The 25,986-nt window shown below is 39.1% G+C and overlaps 1 protein-coding gene across 3 annotated transcripts; it reads left to right on the top strand.

Annotated features, from left to right (window-relative positions):
• Nucleotides 1-299: 299 nt before the first annotated feature.
• ACTR3B (actin related protein 3B) lies at nt 300-25,444 on the top strand (the record flags this gene model as incomplete). 3 transcript variants are annotated; one of them, XM_079538085.1, is made up of 12 exons in its annotated part: nt 300-343; nt 7,415-7,470; nt 9,294-9,418; nt 10,435-10,545; nt 12,168-12,263; nt 12,414-12,521; nt 13,870-14,013; nt 14,562-14,735; nt 16,302-16,394; nt 24,168-24,293; nt 24,725-24,808; nt 25,349-25,444. In XM_079538085.1, the coding sequence occupies 12 exons, from the start codon at nt 300-302 to the stop codon at nt 25,442-25,444; spliced, it is 1,257 nt and encodes a 418-aa protein (XP_079394211.1). The 3 variants fall into 3 exon arrangements, with proteins under 3 accessions (XP_079394211.1, XP_079394212.1, XP_079394213.1); XM_079538086.1 differs by lacking the exon at nt 24,168-24,293; XM_079538087.1 differs by lacking the exons at nt 24,168-24,293; nt 24,725-24,808.
• Nucleotides 25,445-25,986: the final 542 nt, after the last annotated feature.

Raw genomic sequence — 25,986 nt, 5'->3', positions numbered from 1 at the left:
TTCACTGTGTTCTGGAGGCCGTGGCAACGGGCAAAAAGAAAGTCCCACCTGTAACTCCCCGACCTGCCGTCCTCGCAGGCTCGCCGTCCCCTCTTAAGATGGCCGCCCTAGAACGGCGAAGGCGGGCGGAGGTCGCGTCACGTGGTGCCGGCGGGCGGCGCATGCGCCCCAGGGGCGGTGCTGACAGGCGGCTGCATGGTGTCCGCCGCCCCTCCAGCGCTCATGCAGTGAAGCCGCGCCGGGCCGGTCCGGGGGGAGCCGGCGGCGGCCTGGGTGCGGCGTAGGGCCGGCTCCCCAGCATGGCGAGCTACCTGCCGCCCTGCGTGATAGACGGAGGCACCGGGTGAGTGCGGGGAGCGGGGGGGACCGGTGCTGACAGCCTTCTTGGCGACGTGTGTGTGTGTGTATGCGCGCGCGTGGTGGGAGCCCCGCCGTGCCGCAGCGCGTTGTCCCTTCCCCTGCGTCCGGAGCCAGCCCGGTCTCTGCCGTGTGTCCCCGTCCCTTTGCTGGCCTGCGGGCCGTGCTGCTGCTGCTGGGCAGGCCGCTGTGCCCGCTGCTTTTCCTCCTGTGCCCGGCAGGCCGTGTCGGCCCGGGGTGCTGTGTCCCAACGCGCCCGTTTCTCCTCTTTTCTGTTCCCTGACTTACCACGATCCAAGGACTTAAATGCTAAACGTGGGGAATGACGTTTGAAACTGCTGCCAGGAGAAAGATCTGTACTTACTCTGCCTGGGCAAGCGCAGCTCTGTAACTTATTCTGATTTATTCGATGTTTAGCCGTACCACGAGTTTTGTAACTCCTTGTCACTCCAAGGAGTTAATCTGAACAGCAGAGGCTGTGCTGGGATTTTCACTTTGCAGAGGAACAGGTCTTTCCTACCTGTCTGATAAGTGAGGACTGTCAGCTTCTGATGGGTCCATTGGTGCTGCTGTTGTGCCTCTGGAGCAGGAGGTGTCAGGGAGCTGTGATGGAGATGCTGGAGATGCACTGAACTCATTTCTTTGGCCTGGCAGTGATGGAAAGTTCTCAGGAGGACAAGAGACACTGGTGCATGAGTTCAGCTGATAACTTCACATGTCAGGCTGTGCTTTAGGGTCATCAGTTTCGTTTATTTATTGCAAGAATAGCCCTTCCTTCTGCAGGGAATTGGTTGCATTATTTTGGTTTAGGTAATGCCTGGAAATTTCCCTTTAAAATTCCCGAAACTGAGCCATCGTATTAAGACCAAAAGAAAAGAAAGATAATTTAAAAAAGAAGTGATAGGTAACCAGAGCAACCCATTGTGTTGATGGGTTCAGTTTCTTCAGAAAAAGCATTTCGTGTTTTAAAGTTTGTTAAGCTGTGACAAAACTTTCCCAAGTCTCTTGTGCTGTTTCTGCTTATAATACCTAAAATCAGTTCAGTCTTCTCAGTGGAGTCCACAGCTGAAAGTTCTGGGAGTAGAATAGAGAATGGGTTCCATCTTGTATGTAATTGTGCCTGTCCATTAGATACTCCATTGGAATATTCCAATGAAGAGATTTTAAGTACCTGTTCTGCAAGGAACTTTGGTGTTACAGGAATGTTAATTCACAGAATTGGAGAGCTTTTCTTGGGGAAAGGGCAACGCAAGGTGGGTCCTTTACAGAAGCTGCAGCATCAACTGCAAAATCCAGAAAATGCACAAAATATGTCTGTCTCTTGCAGGAGCACTCCTTTGCTTTCAGTTTGTGAAGTGATTCCATTGTTGCATAAGCAGTGGATGTCACTGGCCAACAGTTGTACGAAATAAATAAGGACAAAAAATAACCTGCTGTATGCTTTCAGAGAAATGATAATTGTAGTACAATTTCTGAAATCTGTTCAGTGGTTACATTGCAAAAACTATTGGAATTTGTGTGTATGCAGGTACGATAGCTTGTTTCAGAAAGAGTTCAGGCTGCCCACAAGTGGACTTGTCATTTCCATGCCTCCAAACTATCTTAGTATGTATGAGACGATGTGGTGTCTCTGCTGACGGGACTTTATCTGAAGTAAGTAATCTTGCAGAACAAGAAGACATAAGATTCTGATCCAAGCAGCCAGAAGTAGCTTGACTCACTGATACAGTCTCTGGAATTTTCTTCTGTGTGGGTTGAAAATCTTCTTATTGTTAGAATGAATCTACTTTGGGTTACACGCTTGGAACAATTCATTCAAATGATTCATGAAAAAGCTTTCAGATGAAAAACTTGGAAGAGCATAACGGAAATGGAAAGGTGTGTGCAGATACACAGTGAAATATTTCATACATAACAAGAAAAATGTGTTTTATATCTCTGGTACTGAATGAGGAGCTTTGTCTCAGCACAAATTTCTGTTCATCTAAGTAGATTTAAGTTTATGAAAATACTCTTTCTGTTTTTTGTGCATATGAAGCCTGGATTAAAGTTGTCATTTGCATTGGTAGGCCTCAGTCCTGAGCAGTGCTGGATTTTGGCAGAAAAGCAGCAATGGGTGTGTGAAAATAGGTACAGAGCTTTGGCGAGAAACATATCCTCGTAGCAGGACACATTAACATTTTTTTTCCTCTGTTAGGTAGCTGACTTTGTCTTTATGAATCGAGAGTGAACAGTTCATGACATTTTTGCAGAAAGCAGTAGCAGTTATTTGATGTGACTGCTCTTTTTCCATTAGCATTTGCAAGTGAACTGTCCTGCTTCAGTTTTGATGCACTACGTCTTCGTTTTCTTTGAGTGAGGTTTTTTCTAGTGATCAGCTTTCGTGTTGCTGCCAGTCCTTTTGTGGAGAAGGGCATGCTATTTTTAGGGCCTTTGGACTACCAGGCCTCTCTGGTGTTGTTCCAAGTGGCTTTAAACTTCATGGCTGTTTTTATTAATTGGCATTTAGCTGTGGGACATCAGCACTCCAGTAGGTGGGTGTGCAAAGTGGAGGTGGCTTAAAATACTGCTCTTCATCTTCAGGCATTGAGGAATGCTTCTATTTTGGGTGTATTTTATTCAAGTGTTTTTTATTTTAGTAAGGAAAGCTTACTTTGGCCAAGTGTTACTGATCAGCTTAGAAGTAAATACTTGATTTTTGGGAGAAGTGAGCTCAACTTGCCTTGAAACTTAAGGGGTTGTTGTTGTTGCTTTTGCCATTTAACTTGGCTGTCTTACATTTCTTCTGGCTATTGTATTTCTGATGTGAAACGAGTTGTTCCATGCAAGTAGTGTTATCTCTATTCCTTACACCAGTCGTGCACAGCTAAGTTTCTAATTGCTGTTCTGAGTGTAAGGAGCATGGGTTAATTAGCTGTTGTTTATAATCATAGGCTTCAGTCCTGGTCCTACTAGTCTCTCCCAAAGCTATGGCTCTAATTTGCAGTTTATTAGTATAGTGGTTGGTGGTGCTTCTCTGTACGTAGTGCAGACATAATATTTTATTATTATGATTATTTTCTACTGCATTCTTTCTTTCTTCGTTCCCATTCCCTTCTCACATCCTCCTTCAGTCCAAAAGTGCATTTTCACATCTTTATGAGGACCTTACATTAGGAGTTTCTCAGGCCTATTTATAATAATGATACGCAGTCTGTTTATGGCAGTATGTCATCGCAGGTGTTGTAACAGTAAAAACTGCTACGTTTCAGCATCATCCATCAGAGGAAGCTTTCTCATTACAGAGGTGATTATTTTTTGCTTGTTTGTTTACAGGTCTTTCTTAAGGCCTTCTGGTATTCTCAGTAGTTCTGTCTCTTCAGAGCTCATTTGTGGATCTAACACATTGCTTCTTGGTCTCAATCTTAAAAGAAACAAAGGAAATTTAAAAATGCTCAAACTTAGAATTGTAGAATTACGTAATAGTTTGGGTTAGAAGGACCTTAAAGCTCATCCACTTCCAGCCCACAGCCACGGGCAAGGACACCTTTTGCCAGGCCAGGAGCCCTTAGGCCCATCCATCCTTGAGCACCCCCAGGGTTGGGGCACCCGCAGCTCTCTGGGCAGCTATGCCATGATCTGGCCTCATCATGAAGAATTTTTCCTAATATCTAATCTAAATCCACCCCCATTCAGGTTAAAATCATTACCCCTTGTCCTATCCCTACACTTCCTGAGGAAAGGTTCCTCCCTGTCTTTCATGTTCTCACCTGGGCTTTGCTTTTCTGCTTGCTTGCTGAGTGACTTCTGCTTTGAAATGGATAAGGCAACTGCCTGAGTAGCCTTGTATGCTTCAACTGTGTTCTTATGCTTTAGTGAGAAATTTCCAGAATATATTCCCCTAAAAGTGACTGAGGGTTCCATATCTGCTTTCAAGTTTGGTCCATTTGTACATCTGTGCATCTGTCTTCATGCACACTGCATTTTTCTTTGGATTTCATTTTGTCTTTTCATGGTAGGGCCTCAGAAGAAGCAGGACTTACTGTTCTTCATGCAAAAACTGACCAAGCTGAGCAGTGTACTAACAGGTCACCTGGGAAAAGTAGTATATAGTAGAGAACAATAGTAAAAATACCTAAATATGCTTGCTTCAACAACACAACTTTTAGCTGTTTTATTTATTTTTTTATGAGTAGTTCCTTAAATTCCCTTTCATAATACAGCCTTCATCTACTGGATCACATTTCTACTAATCTTTCATGCAGTCTTCAATATGCTACATTTTGTAGAGTTTCCAGTATGTTCCTATCTCTCTAGCAATAAATCTGCTACTTTTAATGACATTGGAATACTGATTATCTACACGTTCCCTAAAGCCTTCTCTGTAATTTACAGATCATGAGATGTTGCATTACCATTAGTCTGCTAGGCTGTAGCCCAGGAGAAAGAAAAAACATGTTTCAGACCTTAAATATTCATTGGAAAAAGAGCTGGAGACCAGGTAACCTCCCTAACTATTTACATCCAGACCTTCAAGGTTGATGAATATTCAAGTGCTTTGTACAAAAGCAAACAATGTCTGTAGCAGGTCCTGAAAGTGGGTCACCCAACCACTCCAATGCACTCTTGGGTACTGCCCTGGAAGATGGAGTGTGCCCAGGTCCTGCTGGGCAGAAGAGAAGGCTGTGGCCACGTGTGCTGTGCTCTGGGTGAGTGGGCTGCTGGGCAAGGAAGGGAAGACACCTGCCTCGTTTCTTTTGTCTTTCTCAGTGGTTTGAGTTTCCCTTACATTTGGTTTTGTCAAAACATCTGAGATATGCCACAGGAAACTGTCTGTATCTTGTTTGGTCCTAAAAAGGGATTGTGTTTTTTCATTGTTGTTGTTCATTAACGTACATCTTTTCATTTCTTTCAATGTTGAACCGAAAGATGACTTTTTGACAAAGTTCTAGTGTTTATCCTGCATGGATGAATGGCGTACAGGAGAAACCTTTCCAGATGTTATCTTCCACAGAACTATTTTCACTCATACTAAAAAATAGGCTCATCCTGTCGTTTTAACTGAAGCAGAGAAGTTCAGGTAATGATAAAATCAATCAGTCAGATACCAAGTCATCAGCTTCAGCTAATGACAAAACAAATCAGTAAGATGCTGAGCTATCAGCTTTTGGTACCTTTGTAAGTTATCCTAGCACTGGCATCTGATTCCTGGTTGAGTGGTAAGGTAATGCCATGATACACTGATATCCCAAATTGACTCTTCAAGGCTGTTTTCTGTTCAATACCGTGATTGAATTTGAGTTTGGCAAGTGTTTGGAGGGAGAAGAGATGGCAAACTGAACTCAGGGCCACAGCTTAGCTTAGGAAGAAAGTTCTGGCTGTATTTCAGGAACCCTTTACTTTTCATTATACGCACATAGAAATTGTATTACAAGTATATGTACGTATTTCTATGCTTATGTGTGTACAATGACTATTTTTTTATCAGTGGATCTCAGAGGACTGAGCAATGAGTATTGTTTTCCTGAGGCTTCTGCCTGTCTTGCTGTTTCCCAGCCTTAGACCTAGGACTTCTGAGTCCAAAAAGGGTTTCCTTGGCTGCCATTATGTGCATGCAAGCAAAACCCATTTCAGAGAGACAAATGAAAAGTGAGTATCCTGTAATGCATCCCAAGTCCCAGTGTAATGCCTGCTTTGTTGTTTGTTACATTTTAACTGTATTCCCAAGATGGGCTTCATTCTAAAATGTGGAGAAACCAAGCAGTAATTATCATAAAAAGAATTCTTGCTAGTAATGGCCTTCTTTACAAATCAGTCTAATTTAATACCCTGATTATAATTTTCAGAGCCATAGAAAGTATGTACAAACATTCTGGATTATACAGGCATATGCTTTCAGTCTACTGATGATTAAAAATACAACAAACCCTTGCCCTCAAAACACAGCCCTTGTCTTTTTAGCCTTGGGGAAAAATCTTTTAAAAAAGATTCCTTGAAGTCTATTGAAGCTATAGCTTTGAAGAGATGTTGAAAATACAATATTTAAATTCCAAGGTCATTGCTAATTCAGTTTTAATTTCTTTATTCAGGCAGACTGACTCTCAATGAGTATTTTTATACCAAATACTCCATGAAGGGGCATTTTCTGTTTAAGCTGTTAATGAAGAAACCACCTTCTGTTTTAGGGGTATCATTTGCAAATGTTGACAGCAAACTGTAGACAGAGATCCTGAATAAGCTGTAATTTTGTGATTGGTCTTGTTTAACAATGTTCTGCCTTTGGGTTTTCATGGAAAAACTGAATGTGATTAATGCTGATTTCCCTCACAATCCAGTACTGTAGTATGACAATATCAGAGAAAAAGTTCAGTTTAAAGTCATTCAATTATAACTGATCTTTAAACTCCGTCTGAATGTATTTGTGTATTTTAAGAGATTCTTTGTAGTCTGGGATGTTAATGATTTATAGTTGCTAAAAACCTGAGCTAGCTTGGAGCCAGGAAGCATCATGCACAGGTATTAGGTTTTGTGTGGACATTCCCTTTTTTTTTTCCTGCCCAAGTTACTTGTTTCTTTTCTGTCTTGGTATTTTAGTTGATAAATATATATACATGTCTCAATATTGTATATCAAGACAAACAGTCAATGCTTTGTACCATTTGATGTTTTTTTTTTTTTCCTGTTGGACAATATTAACCAAATTTACAGCATCTCATGGCATCTTTGGCTATGGTAGCTCTTGGAAAGGTAAGATCTGCATCTTCCTTTTATCAGTGGAATGTGGCCTACCCCAGCTTTTGCCATAGCTGGTGAGTAAGTGGAAATAAGAGCTGAGTGTACAGGTTTCAGCATTCTGAAATTCCACTCTGAAAAGCTGAAAGTGCCTGAAAAATAAATAGCATCTAAAATATTTACCACTTCTGAGTTTTCTTCTCAGCAGGTTTACACTTGAAAGCATAACCTAGAAAATATAGATGTGGTATTGCTTATTTGGCCTTCAGTGTGAGAAGCAGAGTGGATTTTTTTTTTCTTCAATGTGTATGTGCACATAATGACCTTGTGATCCTTCTTTCTCCAGGTATACCAAACTTGGCTATGCAGGGAATACAGAACCTCAGTTCATTATTCCATCATGTGAGTAAATTTTTTGTCCCTCCAATTTTTAGGGTACACCACTGTTATTAAGCACTATGACAAGCAAATGACTTGCTTTCTAGCTCCCAGCTTGGCCTTCATAGTCTCTCATCCATCTGGGAAGCAACATTATTTGTGTTGGCATCATTGGCTGGAGTATAGTTCAACAGAACTTGTTTGCAGTTAGCTGGGCCTGGTGCTTATTAGATCACCTCCTGGTTGCCATGACGAATGAAGAGGACTTCAATTCTATTTCCTTTTTACAGTCATTATTTTTTTGCTAGGACTCCTGAGTAGACAGAATGCAACTCACCTCCAGTCTATCTGACACCATGGTTATTACTGCCTGGATAATCTGGGTGAGGCTTCCCACCAAATTAAGTACTGAAGTGCAGGTGGTCTCTACCTTGCTTACATCTCTCTAGGGCTGCAGGCACTTTAATGGTCAGAAAGATTGTTCCTGTTAGGTAATGTTCATCCAAGGTATATATTTACCCAGTAAAATGTTTGTACCCATTTAACATGGTTTTGGTGAGCAGATTTCCTCTTCTTGGTTTTCCACATTAAAATTGTTTAATTTAAAATGTTATATGTTTTCCAGTGTTTTTAATTGTAACCTTAGTTTGTCTCAAATACTATGTATGTGTGCAGATTGTAGCACTGACTACCTGTTTAACTCCATAATGGCTTTTATTATCTCGTGATTATCTCCAATTGCAATAAATGCTGCCTTTACTTTTTGGGAACATCATCAGTTCAGTCCTTATTAAAGCATCCATTCTGCCGTGACTACTTGTAATAGGAGGTATAAAGATAAGAAAATAATAATGGTCGTTGGGGCCAAAGAGGTGGAGGGGAACATGTTCTTGACCAGGTGCAGTACTGGTTACAGTCTATAACCATTGTAAGCAATAATTCAAGCCAATAGCACTTGTAAAAATCTTAACATCTTATGTTAAAGAAGTGGGATAGCAAGTGTTTCCTATGAATTTTTTATAAACCTTGCTTTATAGAACTGAGATAACGTGTGGAGACTGGAATGTGTTTCCAAAAGAGCTGTTTGCTTGTCTGTGATTTGTGGTCCTGATGCTGCTCAGCGCTTTTGTGAATGATGCCTCTCTGCTGTGCATTTTCTACTGTATGTTACTGAGAGCCTGATGATGATATATTTAAAAAACAAACAACCTGCAGATAGATAAGCAGTATTTTACATCATTTCAGACCCTTTTTATTTATAACTTGCCCCAGATTTTTTTTTTTTTTCTTCTGCTGTCTCCTTGCCTATGGCAGCCATCACCTAATAAGTTTAGTGAGAATAACAGCCTGATAATGAGAATCATGACTCTTCAAAGATGTCTCTGTACCACTGCAAATTGATTTAGCCCCTCCGTGCTTCCTCTTTCTCACCAACCAGGATAATCACTCCAATACTTACTTCAGAAGTACGTAGTTTTTCTTGTGCCCTTTTCCTTAATTTTGAGTTGAAACTCAGAAAATCACATTGCTTACTGACAGAGTACCTCTTGGTGGAACACTGCTCATGCAAGTTAAATGACTGCTGTAGCACATATCAGAATGCATTTTAAAGATGGGCTCTGAGCTATCTATTACTTTAATGGGAGATTGGTGACCAAAATCCTTCCTGAGAGAGCACCAGAAATGAATTCTGCTCTCTTGCCTTGTCAGTAGGTGTAATTTCTGCTTTCTGGCAACTATGATTTCTACATTTCAGTTTTTATTTCTAGGAAAGGCTCCAAATAAATGAATTCCTGTGTGTTTAGCTATTTTAATTTGACTTCAATTTGTTTGGATTCTGTCTGAAGGTATTGCGATCCGCGAATCAGCCAAAGTAGGTGACCAGGCTCAGAGGAGGGTAATGAAAGGTGTTGATGATCTGGACTTTTTCATAGGAGATGAAGCCATAGATAAACCTACCTATGCTACAAAGGTAAGAAAATAGTGAATGCTTTTTCTTAAAGCTTCTCAAATTTTCATATTTTTATTGCTATTGTGTATCGTTCTGTGTCTTTTTGATAGCTACTTAAAGAAACACATTAAAAAGCAACAAAAATATGTATTTTCTACAACTACATGCTTGTGGTTTGTTGATTTTTTTATTTTTTATTTTTATTTTTTTTAAACCTTGCTTAAGTGCCTGTTTTACTAGTGCTGCCCTGTGTTGGTGTTTGACCTCTGTAAATATCCACTGAATCAGTGCAGTCGGTCAGTGTTCAACATTATTAGCTATTAAAGTAGTCACATAATGCTGAATGTTTAAATTCTTGTTAACAATATATCTTTCTAACGTGGCTCATGAATTGGTGAACATATTGGATATTTCTGTTTCATGGATTCACAATTGTTTTGTGAAGAGCTGACTTCAGCGTGGCTTCTGTGTGAATCATATTTTCCATACCCTAGTAAGGGACTTATTGTACTTACAAGATGTTAACAGCATCTGAATTATGTGGAAAAAATCATATTTTATACATCCTACTGTATTACTTAAATGTCATCTGTGTTCCTAACACTGAACAAAATGTAAACATATCCCTGTGATAATTTATGCTGAAAAATGTATTGCCTGTATGTTCTTTACTTCTTACAGATTGGAAGACATATTGAAGAGAAGTATGATTCTCAACTTTATAAATGATTAAACTGATACAAAAAGAGATTAAAATATGGAGCTGCAAGAAAATAATAGCAAGATTTAAGAACAAAGAATGCTCTCTGGCTTGCAGTCCTGCAACCCAGAATTGCAATTGGAAATACATGGAAATATGAGATAACTGGAAATAGTAATTCTAAATTAAAGTGAGAATAGAGGATTTGATGGTGTGACAATGAGATGAGAGGTTTCAGTTCTTGCAGGAGATGTAAGGATTTGGGTGCTTTCACTGTTTCTATTTTTGGGTGTGTTTATTCTCTTATAATATCAAAGGTTGACATTTCTTGTTTCAGTGGCCTATAAGACATGGTATTGTTGAAGACTGGGACCTCATGGAGAGATTCATGGAGCAGGTCATTTTTAAGTACCTACGAGCTGAACCTGAGGATCACTATTTTTTAATGGTGAGTTATTGAGACTGAGAAAGAGAAAACACTTTCTGAGATGAAAACTGCACGTTATTTGGAGAGTATTTATGTAAGAGCAAAAGTACATAATATTCTAAGTTCAAGCTTCCAACATACAAATTCCAAGCTCCGTTAGAGGATTTTTCTCTCAGTATTTCTTCATCAAGTGGAGAAAAATAAATCTGTGAAACTGCATTCCAACCAAATTCTGTTCAGTTTGTGATGCAGGCTGCTGACGGGTTGGATTTTGTTTTTGCAAAGCTTCAATTGCTTTGTTTAAACTGAATTCTGTGTGAAATTCTTGGCTGATTTTGCAGTAGGGGATATTCTTGCTTAGTAGAGCACCATATGTTAGTGGTAAAGGACAAACGTATGAAAAATTTTCTTGAAGATCAAATTAGGTAACTAGTTCTTAGCAAGCAGTTTGCAATAGACTATTTTTATATCCTTTATTCATGTGTCCTTATGTCTGGTTTGTCTCCAGATTTTTCATGCAAGGGGCTTTTGGTTAGTTCTACTCTGAACGTGACTTAAAATCACACGATTGTCTAGGTTGGAAAAGATCTTTGAGATCTCTAAGTAATCAGTCTGACTCGCCATGTTCCTTAGTGCCATGTCCACACAACTCCAGGGAGGAGGACTCCACAACTTCCTTAGGCATCTTATGTTGGAGATGTTACACAAAAACACCACCCACCCTCTGTTATCTTTCAAGACCTGACTGGAACTGATTGCAGGCCACCTATACCCGTTCCACATCCCCAGCATTTTGTAGTACCAGACAAATATCACAGTGCACTGAGCACAGAAGACTTCTGAAGGCTGACTCCTGCCACGTTCTCTAATAGTTCTGCATTCTGTTATGTGCACCAAAAGCCTAAAAAGTCAGCACTGCACTAGCAGACTTCTATATGTCTTCAAAACCCAGTGCCATTTTGAGTCTAACTGAATGGGTGGTGCCAATAGCTTGAAACTTGTTCATTGCTAAATGATTTGCACAAATTGAGTAAGAGTGTGTGTAAAAGCAATGGTATGAATGTGATTGATGGTGCTATACACTCGTGTGTAAGAAGAGGCCTTTGCTTACTTGGAATTCTTCAAAATATTTCTGGTTGTTTTCACTAAAATTCAGTCCTTTTCCAGGTAGGACTGTGTGGGACATGAAGAATTTTCAGAGGTTGTCTGCTCCTAGTATATGTTACTAAGCTTTTTACCTTCGTGTTTAAGCATTGAGCATTGGGTTTTTTTCCTATGACTAGTCCTTCTGAAATCAGCTGGGCCACTCTAACACATTACTCTCATTCTTTCTGAGCACTTGGGTGTTGAAATAGTGTCGTTCCTTGTAGTGGCAACGATACAGTATGAAAGAAAACATCTTTTGTTGTAACATCATTGTTCCTTTGCTTTGAGAATTTAATTCAAATTGAACATGTTGCAGAAGATAACCTTCTTGCCACTCTCCCCAGATTGTGTGAATTCTTTATTTTTAGAATTGGAGCTTGTGTGAGATTTAGGAATGCATTAAGAACTCTAGAAGTTTGATTATTACTCTACTGAGCTAATCACTGCATTAACTGTTAGGACTCTGAGGAGTTGTTTTTGTTTTTGTTTTTTTCCAGACAGAACCTCCCCTGAACACACCTGAAAACAGAGAGTATCTTGCAGAAATCATGTTTGAGTCATTTAACATACCAGGACTTTACATTGCTGTTCAGGTGATCACAGTGATTATATACTTCTAAAGTACAGTGCAGCTGCAGTGTATATTATCTTCCATATGCCTGTGTCTAAAATGCTTGAAATGATTGCTTACTAAGATTGTAAATCAGCACATTCTGCCTAAATACAAACTGTTCCTCATACAGGCAGTGTTGGCCTTAGCTGCCTCTTGGACATCACGACAGGTCGGAGAACGTACTTTGACTGGAATTGTCATTGATAGTGGTGATGGAGTGACCCATGTAATTCCTGTGGTATGTAGGAGGGTGCATTTCTAAAATATTGGTTGTTTAGACAAGTACAGATTCTGTTTTCTATTTATTAAAATAAAAACTGTCAAAGTAAACAGTGTAAACAAAGCGAAAAATTTTATAGTAAAAAATTTTATAGTTACTTGGTTGTTTGGGATTTCCTCCCTTACAGCATCTTTGCAAAATATGTATTTACTTATGTGACTTTATTTATGAGATTAATTTTAGCTGTCCAGACTATTGCGAAGCTGTGGTGAGGAACCACTAGGGCATCTTTTAAAGGCTGCTTCAATGTAAATCCTTGTCTTGCATTATTGTGATGCTTCAGCTCTGTTCAATATTAATGTATGTCACTGTTAAATCTCCTGCATGCTTACGTTACTTCTTGTCATACATACAAACTTTTTTATATCTTGTATTTTATTTATGCTACGTAGCTGTTGTCTCTGTTTTAGAAGTTAGTGAACTCTGTGGAAGCAACTGCAGGCTGGTACAAAGGGATGTTCATATACATGGCTGATTTCAAATGGCTTATTTCTTGAATGATGTTAAAAGTATACAGTTATTCATGCATACTAACATATATTTTATTGATGACAGTGTACTTCTGAAGCATATAGTATGCTTGAATGATCAGTTATTTTAGGAATGAACATCTGACTCCCTATAATTTCTTGCATTTTGGTATTAATCTGGCTGTATCAGTATTGTCTTCTAATGGTAGAAAAAGAACCATATTTTTAACATACATTTACCGTATGAAGCTCTGAAGCATGTAAAAAGCAAGAAAAGAAATAATGTTGGTTCAGCAATACGACTGCTTTCAATCAATGCATCCTGGAAAAAAATGCTACAAAGATTTCTATTTTTCATTGCACTTATTGTTAGATATGTCTTCATTTGATTTTTTTGTTGTTGTTTTTTATTTGAGCTTTTTAATAATTTTATACTTTTTCCTGTTCATTTTTCATTTTGAAACAGGACGTGGGCAGTCTTTTCATATTGTATTTGTTTTTCAGATTATGCCTAAAAAATGAAAGATTGCATCTGATCAGACTTTGTCTATCTTCTAATGTGCAAGATTTTTTTTGTCTGCTGCTTATGTTTTTCAATTAGATCAGCAGTATCTGTTTATAAGTTGTAATCAAGCTCTTTTAAAAATAATATCCACTTTGCAGGGAGCTGCTTGCACATCTTAACACTTCACTGTTTCAATATTTTACTTTCAATTAAAAACGAAAGCAAGCTGTTGTATAAAAGAAAGATAACTTTGCTGTTGATTCTTGATGTTTTGCACAGTATGACTTTGCCTAAAGATCATCTTCTTGTTTTCCCTCCTCCTCCCACATAGGCAGAAGGCTACGTAATTGGAAGTTGCATCAAACATATTCCTATTGCAGGTAGGGATATTACTTACTTTATTCAGCAACTCCTGAGGGAGAGGGAAGTGGGAATTCCTCCTGAACAATCTCTGGAGACAGCAAAAGCCATAAAGGTACACCCTTCTTTGTCTCCTAATACCTAAATACTTTGAGCAAATGTTCTTTTTTTGCTTTAGCAAGTTGCTTGTGTTCACTTAAAAATGCCAGTAATTACACAAGCTTCTGCTGGCGTATCCAATCAAGTGCAGTGTAAGGAGAAAGAGGAAGAAAATCGTCACACAAGACTCCTTGGTAGAATTGAATATGCTTTGCAGATTGAATTAGCATGTAGGGCTCAAGATTTGTTTAAGATTTGTTTTTTGGTTTGATGAATACGTAATGTCTGTAGGTTGATTTTCATGGATCTGATCTTGCAAAGAGAGCTTGCTATTGAACGTTTCTGTAATCTACATGAGTCAGTGTGGAATTTTATTGAAGAGTTAAGTGCGTGTGTTGTCTTGAATGGTTGAGGCTTCAGTAGTTATTGGGCTGTCCAAGAGATATTTGTACCCAAATCTGTAAGAATTCATACATGTTTTTATTTTTCTCATTGGAACATACTTTAAGTCAATAATAAAATAATTATTTTGGCATTTTTTTTATGCTTGATATTTCTTAACAGGAGAAATATTGTTATATTTGCCCTGACATAGTGAAAGAATTTGCTAAGTATGATGGGGATCCACGAAAATGGATCAAACAGTACACTGGCATCAATGCAATCAACAAAACCAAATTTGTTATAGACGTTGGTTATGAGAGGTTCCTTGGACCTGAAATTTTCTTTCATCCTGAGGTAAGAGTTAAATGCTAACAGTATTAAGTTACAGAAGCTTTACTGTATAAGTAGAGGGGGAGGGAATTACTGTTGTTTTTGATGCGAGTGCGCCATCAAGTGGAAGTAAGCTCTCAGTAGGTCTCCTAACTGCAAGCCTTGTACAGTCTCGGGTAGCTCAAGCACAGAGCAACATGAGTGCACTGGGTAATTTTTTTCTTGTATCTCTTGATATGTTTATAACGTCTCATTTTCTTTCTTTAAAGGCAAGCTAAAGTTCAGAAGAACAAGTTAGAACCTTCAGATTTTGTGTAGTACTTGTTCTCTTTCTGTAAGCACTGGTGTAAACCTGCACGCTTTAATAATCGTGTTTTTAGTTATGTTACCAATGTGTTTGGGCTATGCTCTGCATGGAATTACTCAATAGATACTGTTTGAAATCTTGACTTTTGTTGTTGCTTTCTGTTGATTACATTTTATGGATGCTACTTTTTTTTCCCTGAGGGAAGTCTGTTGAAATCTGTGTTGGTAACAAGTAACAGTTTTGGGACACATTTACAGTGCCTGGTCTGTCTGATTTTTTGGTAGTTCGATTTGAGTGAACTTCAGGATGTTGTAATATCCTGGGAGAAGATTGAAACATTAAAATTTGATTCTGCATAGCAGAGTATGTCCTGTCTGTTATTTTATGCTCCGTTCAGCTTATTTCAGGCAACTGAGTCTGTAATAAAGTATAAAAACTTAATCAAGGTCTATATTGACACTAAAGTTTCATTCTGTCTACCCTCTTCCTATTGGAATATTGTTTGAAATTTCATTCCTTTGCCTTTAGTCTAAATTCCAACCTTAATCTGTTTGTTATCAATTTCTAGGTGTCTAATCTTACATCACCATTAAACCTCCAGGCTAAGTAGCTTCTCCTCCTCACTGTTTACCCACATGATCTTACAGAGGAGCATTGAATCCCATGTCAGACATGGTTTTAATATTTTCCTTTTCCCTAGGCCCTATAAAGACTGTGAGGAATAGGATAAAGGACAATCTTCCTTTTTTTTTTTTATTACTTAATGAAGAATTAATGTCTTGGCTCTGCATTGAAAACACTACCTTTCTAGACAAGAGAAACACAGCAGATGATAGGTACCGCTTCCAAGAAGAATTTCTCCCTGGGCTTCATTAACTCCTAACTTTAACAGGTTTTGAGTTAGCTAGGTAAAGCTGTCTTTGGTAAAACCATCTTACAATCTTAATCTGTTTTCAGTTTATCTCTGTCTGACAGAATGCACTCTAAAATCATGTCACGTGCAGCAGTGGGCTTCTAGTGCATAAATTTTGAACGGTGGACTTATGACCAAGGAGAAGCTGAGTTTGCCTGTAGAAAAGAGCGTTTCTTATTTCCCTTGTACAAAAGTGGGCTTGTTATAGGGTAAAATACTTGGTCAACAGGAGTGATACTGACTTTTATTTCCCTTTTTTTTTTTCTTTTTTTTCTTTTAAAACTACTGTTACAAATTGTCTCTAAAGTCTCACTTCTGCTTTTTCCTTTTTTGGAAGGAAACACACCATGTCTGTTCTATTTCATTCTAGTTTGCTAATCCTGATTTTATGGAATCCATTTCGGATGTAGTTGATGAAGTTATACAGAACTGTCCCATCGATGTCCGGCGTCCGTTATATAAGGTATGGCCTTTGTGTTCTAAGATTAACTGAATTCATTTGGAAGATAACTATAACATTATGATGCATTTGTGTATGGTACACGTAGCTGTGATTTCCCCTACTGTGAGGAATGTGAATTTTTGAATAGAAATAAAGTTTAAGATAAAACAAGGTTCAGTTTTTCTGAGTGAGGAATACCTGATCTTTTAATTTTAAACAAAAGATGGTGTTTAGCAGTGGCTTGGCATGCAGGTAAGTATTGTTCCCAAGAAACTATTTATATTTGATATTTGTAATATAAATTCTTATGGTGGGATTTTTTGGATTTTGCCCATTTTTAAGGGTTGCCTCATGGTCTCTTCCCCATGTGGATTTTTTTTTTCCTGTAGTCTCAGTGTGTTTACTGCAGTTTTAGCCAGATGTTGAACCTCATGTTGAAGTACATGAAAACTTAATCCTTTAGAAGACAATAATTAAGACTGTTTAAACTTGTTTAGAGCATATAGTCCAGAGAGTTTTTTCAGTCAGTGGTTCATTAAGAACTGAAAAAGAAGGTATTGACAGGCATAGCCTATGGCAAGCTCTCTTTCTGCATCGGCAGCACATTTTATGCTTCCTAGTTGTTTCTGTTTGTGTAGCAGCAGCAGTGCCCTATTTTTTTATTTTTTCATTTTTGATTAACAGCATAAGAAGTAACATGAAGAAATAGCCTTGTTCATGTGAAAGGCTATGGTTTTCTTCTGTTAGAATCTTGAGAATCTCCTCTACAAGAGTTGGCATTTTCTCAGGAACAATTACGTTGTAACTAAATATATCCTAGAACAGTTTGTGTCTATTAACATTTTGTAGCATATTTTAGTTATTTAGATAACATATTCTGTAATCTAGAATGAAACATAGTAACCTAGAGCAAATCTGCAGTGCAGGTTAAAAGGGGAGGTTCTACTACTTAACAAATTTCTGTACAGAGTGACTTTTGTAGTAGATGGCTACAATGGCTTCAAACTTAGGATTGCTGCAAAAGGTTTTGGTGACTCTTAATGTCTGGCTCTCCTTTGTCCTTTTTCTTTCTGCAAGACTGAAGTTTTCATAGAGGCAAATATCTTCTGTTCTTGCTACTGTGCTGGAATGCTAGGCTTGCATTGGGTACATGTAGGTGTTTCACAGAATCACACAGAATGGCCAGGGTTGGAAGGGACCTCAAGGATCATGAATCTCCAACCCCCTGCCACATGCAGGGCTGCTAGCCTCCCCATTTAATACCAGACCAGGCTGCCCATGGCCCCATCCAACCTGGCCTTGAACACCTCCAGGGATGGGGCATCCACAGCCTCTCTGGGCAGCTGTTCCAGCACCTCACCACTCTCTCTGTAAATAATTTCCCCCTGATATCCAACCTAAATCTTCCCTCCCTCAACTTAAAACCATTTCCCATTGTCCTGCAGTTATCTACCCTTTCCAAGAGTTGATTCCCCTCCTGTTTGTAGGCTCCCTTTAGGTACTGAAAGGCTGCCATGAGGTCACCCCGCAGCCTTCTTTTCTCCATGCTGAACAAGCCCAGCTCCCTCAGCCTGTCCTCATAAGGGAGGTGCTCCAGCCCCCTGATCATCTTCATGGCTCTCCTCTGGACCCTCTCCAACAGCTCCCTGTCTTTCTTGTACTGGGGGCTCCAGGCTTGGACACAGTACTGCGGATGGGGCCTCACAAGAGCAGAGTAGAGGGGGACAATCACCTCCCTGTCCCTGCTGCCCACTCCTCTTTCGATAGAGCCCAATGTTTCATCAATGTTCCTCCAGAATATATCCTAAAATACCCTGTTGCAGGTTATATGTGTTTTGTAGCCTTTGAAGAATTGTTCTGTAACCCATCTTCTGATGTTCTATGGTGTTTGTTTTTGTAGTTTTATTCCTGGTATTCCTGTTTCCTGATCTTATTAGCAGTTCTCTTATGAGGCCAGTTGTATTGCCTTATGTGTTGCCTATATGCAAGCATTCTTCTACAAATTGCAGAAGATAAACTCATAAATTTTTTTTAATTGTGTAAAGGTTAGCAACAATGTACTTTGTTTTTAATTCTGATAATGATTACACCTTGATGTGATTGCTTGGAAACACTGATTTATATTCTCTGTCTTCCCTGACTGTATCTAATGGGGTTGAGAGTTCCAGATTGCTTGGAGTGAGATTCTTTCTGATGAAATAAGGAAGGAGCACTAAGCTGTTGAGTTTGGAACCAGAGACTTGCATTGGAATTTGAAGAAATAGGATAAACTGTGTATTTATTTTTTAAATAAACCAGAAACAACAGAAAGTAGAACTAAATTAAACTGAGTGCTTAGGTGATGGAGGAGTAATTTTTTGAGCTTACCATAGGACTGAAGTAGTCTGGTATCCTGGTTATGTTGCTTATTCCTGTATGCTGAATTCCACTGGAAAATGAAACGTTCTGCATGCAGCAGGTAATGTGATCGTGCATCCTTAGGGCTTGGTGAGGCTGTTAAAGTGCATCACATTACCTTTGGTGTTCTTTGGGCAGAAAGGTATAGTTTGTTTATCCAGCTCTGTTTTTTTAGAGAGTTATAACAGAAACATAGAACGGCTTGAGTTGAAAGAGACCTGAAAGATCACCTAATTCCAACCCTTTGTTGGGACATCTCCCACCAAACCCAGTTGCCCAGGAACCCATCCTACTTGGCCTCAAGCACCACGAAGGATGGGGCATCTGCAGCTGCTCTGAGCAGCCTGTGCCAGTGCTTCACCACTCTAGTAGTAAATAATTTATTCCTATTATCTAATATTAGTCTTACCAACTTCTAATTTAAAACTACCAGCTTTTGACCTATCGCTGCACTCCTTGATAAAATCCCTCCCCAGCTTTCCTGTAGCCCCCTTTAGGCACTGCAGTGATGTCTCCCCAGAGCCTTCTCAAAGGAGCAGAACAGAGGGGGAGAGTCTTCTCCCTTGCTCTGCTGGCTGCACTTCTTTTGACACAGCCCAGGATACAGTTGGGTTCTTGGGTTCATTGCTGGCTAATGTCCAGCTCTCCATCCAGTACCTCCATGTCTTTGTTTACAGAGGTATTCTCTGTCGCGTTCTTTAGCTCCAGTTTTCCCTAGAATATTGTTCCTCTTTCTTTATTTTCATCACAGTTATGTGAATACATGACGTATCACAGGAATGCAGAGAGCAGTAGCATGATATGGAAGTAGAAGGTGATCTTTCCCACTGCTTTTAGGTTACTCTGAGCATGTTACTAAACACTGTTATTAATGCACATCTACCTTGAAATCAGCATGAAATATCTGCTCTGTGGTATATTTGCAAGGAATGATAATGTTGCATGGTTTCAGTACTGTTATTTAAAAACCTAAGTTGGAAACACTCTGTATGACCTTGAAACTTGTCCCAGCTTTGTGTCAGGGTGTATCTTATGACTCTTTACCTCAGTGTCAAAAAAGAATAGCCAAACATATCAGTTGGTTAGTGGATACGGTTGTAATAACTTTTTCAAGTGAATGAAGGACTTTTCAAAGTCCTGAAAACTGCTTGATATTCTAGTAAGTTATAATGTTCTTTATATTTTTGTATCGGGCTCAGAAATTGTCATTCTTATTTCTTACTGTTTCATCTTCCTTTTTCCTCATCCAGAGTTTCTCCCCAGATACTTCCAGAGTTCTGACAGTAACAGTTGATGAGAACAGTATCAACAGTTCTGAAACCTGTGCCTTCTGCCAGTGGGATATGACCAACAACCTTACACTTGCATGTCTCTGTGATTGATTTCTTTCAACTCATTTCCATTTTCTGCAGTGTTTTTGGCACAAATATGTGGTTTAAGGTAAAAGTGATGTCTGACAGAGCATTCAGCTGGTTTCAGAAATCTTTCTGAAAGATTCTAATCAACCAAGTTTAAATATTCAGGGTGGATCGAGTTCTCACATCCTTGGCCTCTTTAATTTTTTTTAAGCTAGTTTTTCCAGCTGGTCATATCACATGAGTTGGGGACCGTGGTGTATTGGTGAATGTGGACGTCTGTTGTAGATGGATTATTTTGGCTTTCAGTGAATTTTAAGGAGACTGCTTCTTTTCCATTGAGAAGATGACTTTTAGCTGGATGTGCAGCTAATGTGAGCAGTAGAGAATTTGAAAGTACTGCTGCAGTTGATGTTTGCAGTAGGCTTATTGTACTCCTGTTCTCTTAGAAAGTCAAACTGTTGGGTACCCAGTTTGCAATGAACCATCACTGAATCCCGGAGAGGTTTGAAATGCAAGCGACTATAACTATAGCAAATGTCTCCCTAATGTTACTTCTAACTTAAAATACTTTTAGTGTGAAAGCAGCCTCACATACACTGTGTGGTGTGTAGATGGCGCTGTTAGACTGCTGTGCAGCTGTGAGCTGCAGGCACAAACACCATTCAGTGGGTTCTGGCTCATTTACCCTATCAACTCTTTCCTTATCTCTTTCACTGAAATTGTAGGTGTCCTCGAGCAGAAGCTAGCAAGGATTCAACTGACTTTTGCTTAAGTGTGCTTCAGCAAAATGGCAAAGCTTGCTATTAATTGCTAAGTGCAGAGTAGGCAGGCTTTGCAGGTGAGTTAAGGCTGGAGAGCTTGCCAGGCCATTAGTTCTGCATCCTGTTGGCACTGATGTAAGTCATGGGGAAAGCAAAGGCATTCTTGTGACTTAAAATTGAAGCCCCAAGTGATTAACATTGTTAGTGTAGCACAGGAGTGCTGAGAGGAAACCTCCTTCCTTCTTATCCACTGCTAATTAGGTTTGTAACATTAGTGTGCTAGCTAGTTTAACAGTGGCTGACTTATGGCTTCTTTTTTGTCTGAGTGCAGAAGTGTTTCAGTGAAACAGCAAGGACCATACTCAAATAGTAAAATGGACACCAAGTATTCTGAATTTAAAGAAACAAAAATTGTTTCTTCGTGACTAAAACAAAATTTTATTCCAGAAATAATTTTTTGCAATACATTTCTGATTTGTGGGGATAATATTTGTTGTTCGAGATGAATATTTCTTACACTTTCCATACAGTCTTGGTAAGTGTTTTAACTAAATTAGCAAAAGTGTGCAGCTTTTAGATAAGCTTTACTTAGATAAAGATTTCTCTTATTGTAACTGGGTTGGTTTTGTTTTGTATCTTTGTAGCATTGTACTACACAGATATAGGATCAGAGGTGGCATGGAATGAAATTCAATATCCTAGAGCTCATAATGGAAGTGAAGGGAATGGATGGGAAGTAAGAAGTTTCCTGCCAGCCCTCTAAGGCGCATGGCATTGACCCCCAGATTCCTCCCAGAACTGGGTTGCTTTTGTTATTTACTACCTGTGGTTGTCTTATTCAAGAGCATGGAAGATCTTCAGCTCTCTCTTGTAAGAAAATATATTCTTTCAAGCCAATGTAACTTTCAGCCAGGTAGCTATAAAAGCAAAAACTGGAGCTGCTTTCCATCAGGAGGTGTGATCAGTGTCAGCTGTGAAACCTGTGCTCTGCCTGGAACTGTTAAACCAGCTGAAGTGTGTTTAAGCACATAGGTCAGAAGAAGTCTCATTTAAAGGAAGCAGCTGGAAAGAGATACTTGAATCCTGACTCACTTGATCTCTTTTTGTGAGAGGCCAGAGAAATCCCAGGCAGGCTGGAATCCCAAACACCACCAGTAAGCTTTCTCCACAGACATGTGTAGCCTTCCTTGCTGTTAATGTTTCTCATTCCAGTTGTTACTGGAGTTACCGTGTATCACTCAGTAATTTTAAAGAAGATATTGGCTGTTTGTTTGTTTTAATCCCAACCATTTTTTGCCACCTTCACTGTTTTGTTTCTGAAGGTGTTCAGAGGGTGAGGAATGTGTGTGGATTCTGCTTCGGTTGTGAGGCCTGTCTTCTGCCCTCCTTACAGAAGATCGACCTGCTGAGTGGTGGTGACTTGTTGAAGCCAATATGTTGTCAGCAGTCCTTTACAAAAGATTTAGCACAGATTTGGCCCAGTGCTGCCAAGAGCTACAGGAAGCAGGGGAACTGTAACTGTGTAGAATCATGTTATGATGGCAGTTGGTGATACGTACTTGTATCCTGCTTACTGTTTAACTTGACTTTTCCAGGTGTGATGAGATGATGCAACTTTTCAAGCAGTATACTCTAATGTTTCTATTCTTTCTGATGTTATTTTAGCATGTAGAATTACTTAAACAATCATAATCTCAGGGAGGTGTGACATTCTAGCTTGTATCCCTGGAATGATAAGAGGTTTTCCTAGTGTTACCACTAACTGCAGTTGCATAAGGTGGTCTAAGATGTATTCCTACAAATATTCTCAAGAGTATTCTGAAATCTCTTAGTGATATCACTGTCCACTTTGTGATGTATACTTAAAGTTTAATTTGTTTTGAATAGAATTATTGCTTTCGCTCTCTTTGCCAACTTCGTTATCTCCAGGTAATATTTCCTGATGACAATTTTTTAATTGCTATTTCATCACTCAAGTTAGTCGTTGCCTTTTTTTCCTTTTTTTTTTTTTTTTCCCCCATTAGCAGTTTCCTCTTACAGAGTGTGTAACCACTTTGAGTCAGGGTAAGATATGTTCTTGAAAGCAGAGGGAGCTCTTGTATATGAAGGGGGCAAGTTAATTTTAGGATCAGCTGTGGTTTCTGGATCCTACTTTAGGTATATGGTTACTTATCTCATTATTTTTCATAAATAAGCAAACAGCTTTCTTCTCCATTAGCAAGGAAAATTTTGTTTGCAGCTTGTACTGTGGTGCTTAAACTCCAAAAAGTTATTTCTGCAGCCTGAAAGCATGAATACTTTTGCACTTCAGATCTGTATGCAAGTTTTGTGGCTGTGAGCAGTGGTTCAGGGATTCTTTCTTTATGTGCACAATCTGCAGTGTCAAAAGCTATTATGAACAGATAACCATTTGCCCAGTGTAAAACTCTCGATCTCAGCAAAGTTCCTTGCCAATGTGACTCAGGTGTACATGTGGTTTTAGTAAGCACTAATTGGTATTTTGGTTTGCAGTGCCACATGCAGGCATGGCAGGGCACACATAGAGTTCATTCCTTTTTGATTATGAAGTCCATTCTTGTTGCCACCATTGTTATTTTCCAGTGTCCCTGTTTTGAAATCAATCCCAGGTCCCCTGCCCCGTTGAAATGACTTTTGCATTGTTCTGGAGCCCTGAGATATTATCAGTAGTGTTAAGGATGTGATGTTTTAGAACCTGTGTTTAGAATCAAAGCACAAATCCAGGGAACAAGGCTTTTAGTTCTGTTTGAGAACTAGCACTAGACAAGCAGGTAGAGAAAAGTGGAAGGCACTGTACTTTTCTCAGGACTATTGTCCTTTTTTGATACATCTTTGAACCATTGGATTTGCTGGTGACTGTGTTTAGGAGTCTATCTCTTTTTAGAAGTGAGTTCTAGATAACTTTCCAGCCTGTGGAATGGTACTAATAGCAACATGACCAAGCTAGAGCCATGCAGTTTTAGCACTGATAATTAAGTAAGTTATCAACATCTCTGAGACTTTTTGACAGTGTCATTTTTCTGCTCCAGTGCATGTATAGATACTTGCTCATTACTTTAATGTAATCCTTCTCTTTTGTGGTAGTATATTCTACACAAAGCTACTATTTAAGGAAAAAGGGTGAACATAAGGAGCTGTGGATGTGCTGTGGAAACTGAGCAATATTAAGGTGCCTTGTGTAGCTTGTCAGCTTCCTAATACAATTTGGGAAACTTGCTTTGAAGATGGATTTAGAGAGTGTATTTTTACTTTCTCCACAGAATGTGGTGCTCTCAGGAGGATCTACAATGTTCAGGGACTTTGGACGGCGACTGCAAAGGGATTTGAAAAGAGTAGTGGATGCGAGATTGAGGCTTAGTGAGGAACTCAGTGGCGGTCGGATAAAAGTAAGTAAGAATTTCAAGTGGGGTTGATTATGAGAATAGTAGAAAAAATGAAGGTCAGAGCTTTCACCTCATGAGTGAAAACACAGTGCTGTAGAATGAATAGAGTGTGTGAATGTATGTATTATCAGATCTCTTGGTAGCTTGGCAGCATATGATGTATCTTTACAGGAACTTTGAAATTACTGTGAGCAATGTGTATGGACATTTCTGATATCTCTTACTGGGAGAGAAGTGATCTCAGCAGTAGACAAAAGGAATTTAACTGCTGTGTCCTTCAGCCTACTGGTCAGGAATTATTATATGATTCAATCTCCTAGGAAATACAATGCTCTGAGTAGTTATGAGATAGTGATATGAATGGAGGGGTGAAGACTTCTAGACATTTTGAGTTTAGAAGGAAATGTAAACTAATGATGAACTGTTTTTCTTAGCCCAAGCCAGTTGAAGTTCAAGTGATAACACATCATATGCAGCGTTATGCGGTTTGGTTCGGTGGTTCCATGCTGGCTTCAACAGTAAGTGTTCATGAAAACTATTATGAATCTTTCTTTTCACATTGTCTGCTGGCCATGTTTGTTCTGAGTACTGCTTTCAAACCTTTTGTGACATCCTGAACTTTGTCACATTCTGCAATCCTATCACAATGTTTGTCTCAGCAAAATTTGTACAGAGCAAGTGGAAGCTTTACTTGAGTGAAGATATCATGATGTGACATAAATGAAATTTATATCATAGCTGTAGCATAGACCCTTTATTCTTGAAGTTAGCACTTGGGATTAGTCAGGATTTCAGGAGTATAGGATCTAAACAAACGTTCTTTGACGTGAGAGAGAATCAAATGGAGGAAAGCAGGAACAATTCTTGTTTTCAAAGTGAGATTTCTTGTGGGTTTTTTTTTTTTAATCAACCCTATTGTCCATACAGGCTTTCACTGATTGTTTTCGCATCTTAAAAAATTTTAGTTTTATTAAAAAAGAAAGCATTATTTTACTTGTCTGCTTTTCTGCTTTATGTATTCATATGGTTTTGAGAGGATTTGTTTTATGTTTTCATAGCCGGAGTTCTTCCAAGTATGTCACACGAAAAAAGACTATGAAGAATATGGCCCTAGCATTTGTCGTCATAATCCTGTGTTTGGAGTCATGTCATAATGCTTATCAAATGGAAACAAGGTCTGTGATTTCTTACTCGTGAAGAAGCTCGTGTCAGGCAGAGGAAGGCAGCAGGTACTGTAAATACTGAAAGAAGATGTGGCTATCTCTTGGAAGCATTTGGATCACCGCCGTGTGCTACAGCACAGCTTACAGCCCCAAGTCATTTCAGTGAAAGCCATTTCTCTGCAGACTGCTTTAAAGTCTATCCTTCTTTCTTCCTAAATGTGAGGTAATTGGCAGTAGGTAATTCTCTGTTTAGGAGGTTGTGCAAATACTACTGAAACTGAATCTAGAAGAATGAAGCAGGGTTTCACTGCTTGTGGAAAGATTTAAACCTTTCCCACTTTTGCCCTAATTCTGCAATCAAATCTTTAGCAATGGAGCACTAAATACCACATTGCCTTCAGGGGGTTGAAATGGTGGCAGGTACCTGCCCAAACAGATTAGATTGCAGGATTGGGACTGTACTTTGTAAATGTAAGTTTTTTTCATATCATTTTGTATTTTATGATATCAGTAGGGTGAATTGATGACGAATT

This window comes from Tetrao urogallus (assembly GCF_951394365.1).
Source record: "Tetrao urogallus genome assembly, chromosome: 7".
NCBI classification, from domain to species: domain Eukaryota; kingdom Metazoa; phylum Chordata; class Aves; order Galliformes; family Phasianidae; genus Tetrao; species Tetrao urogallus.
This window is presented reverse-complemented; position numbering and strand designations above follow the sequence as displayed.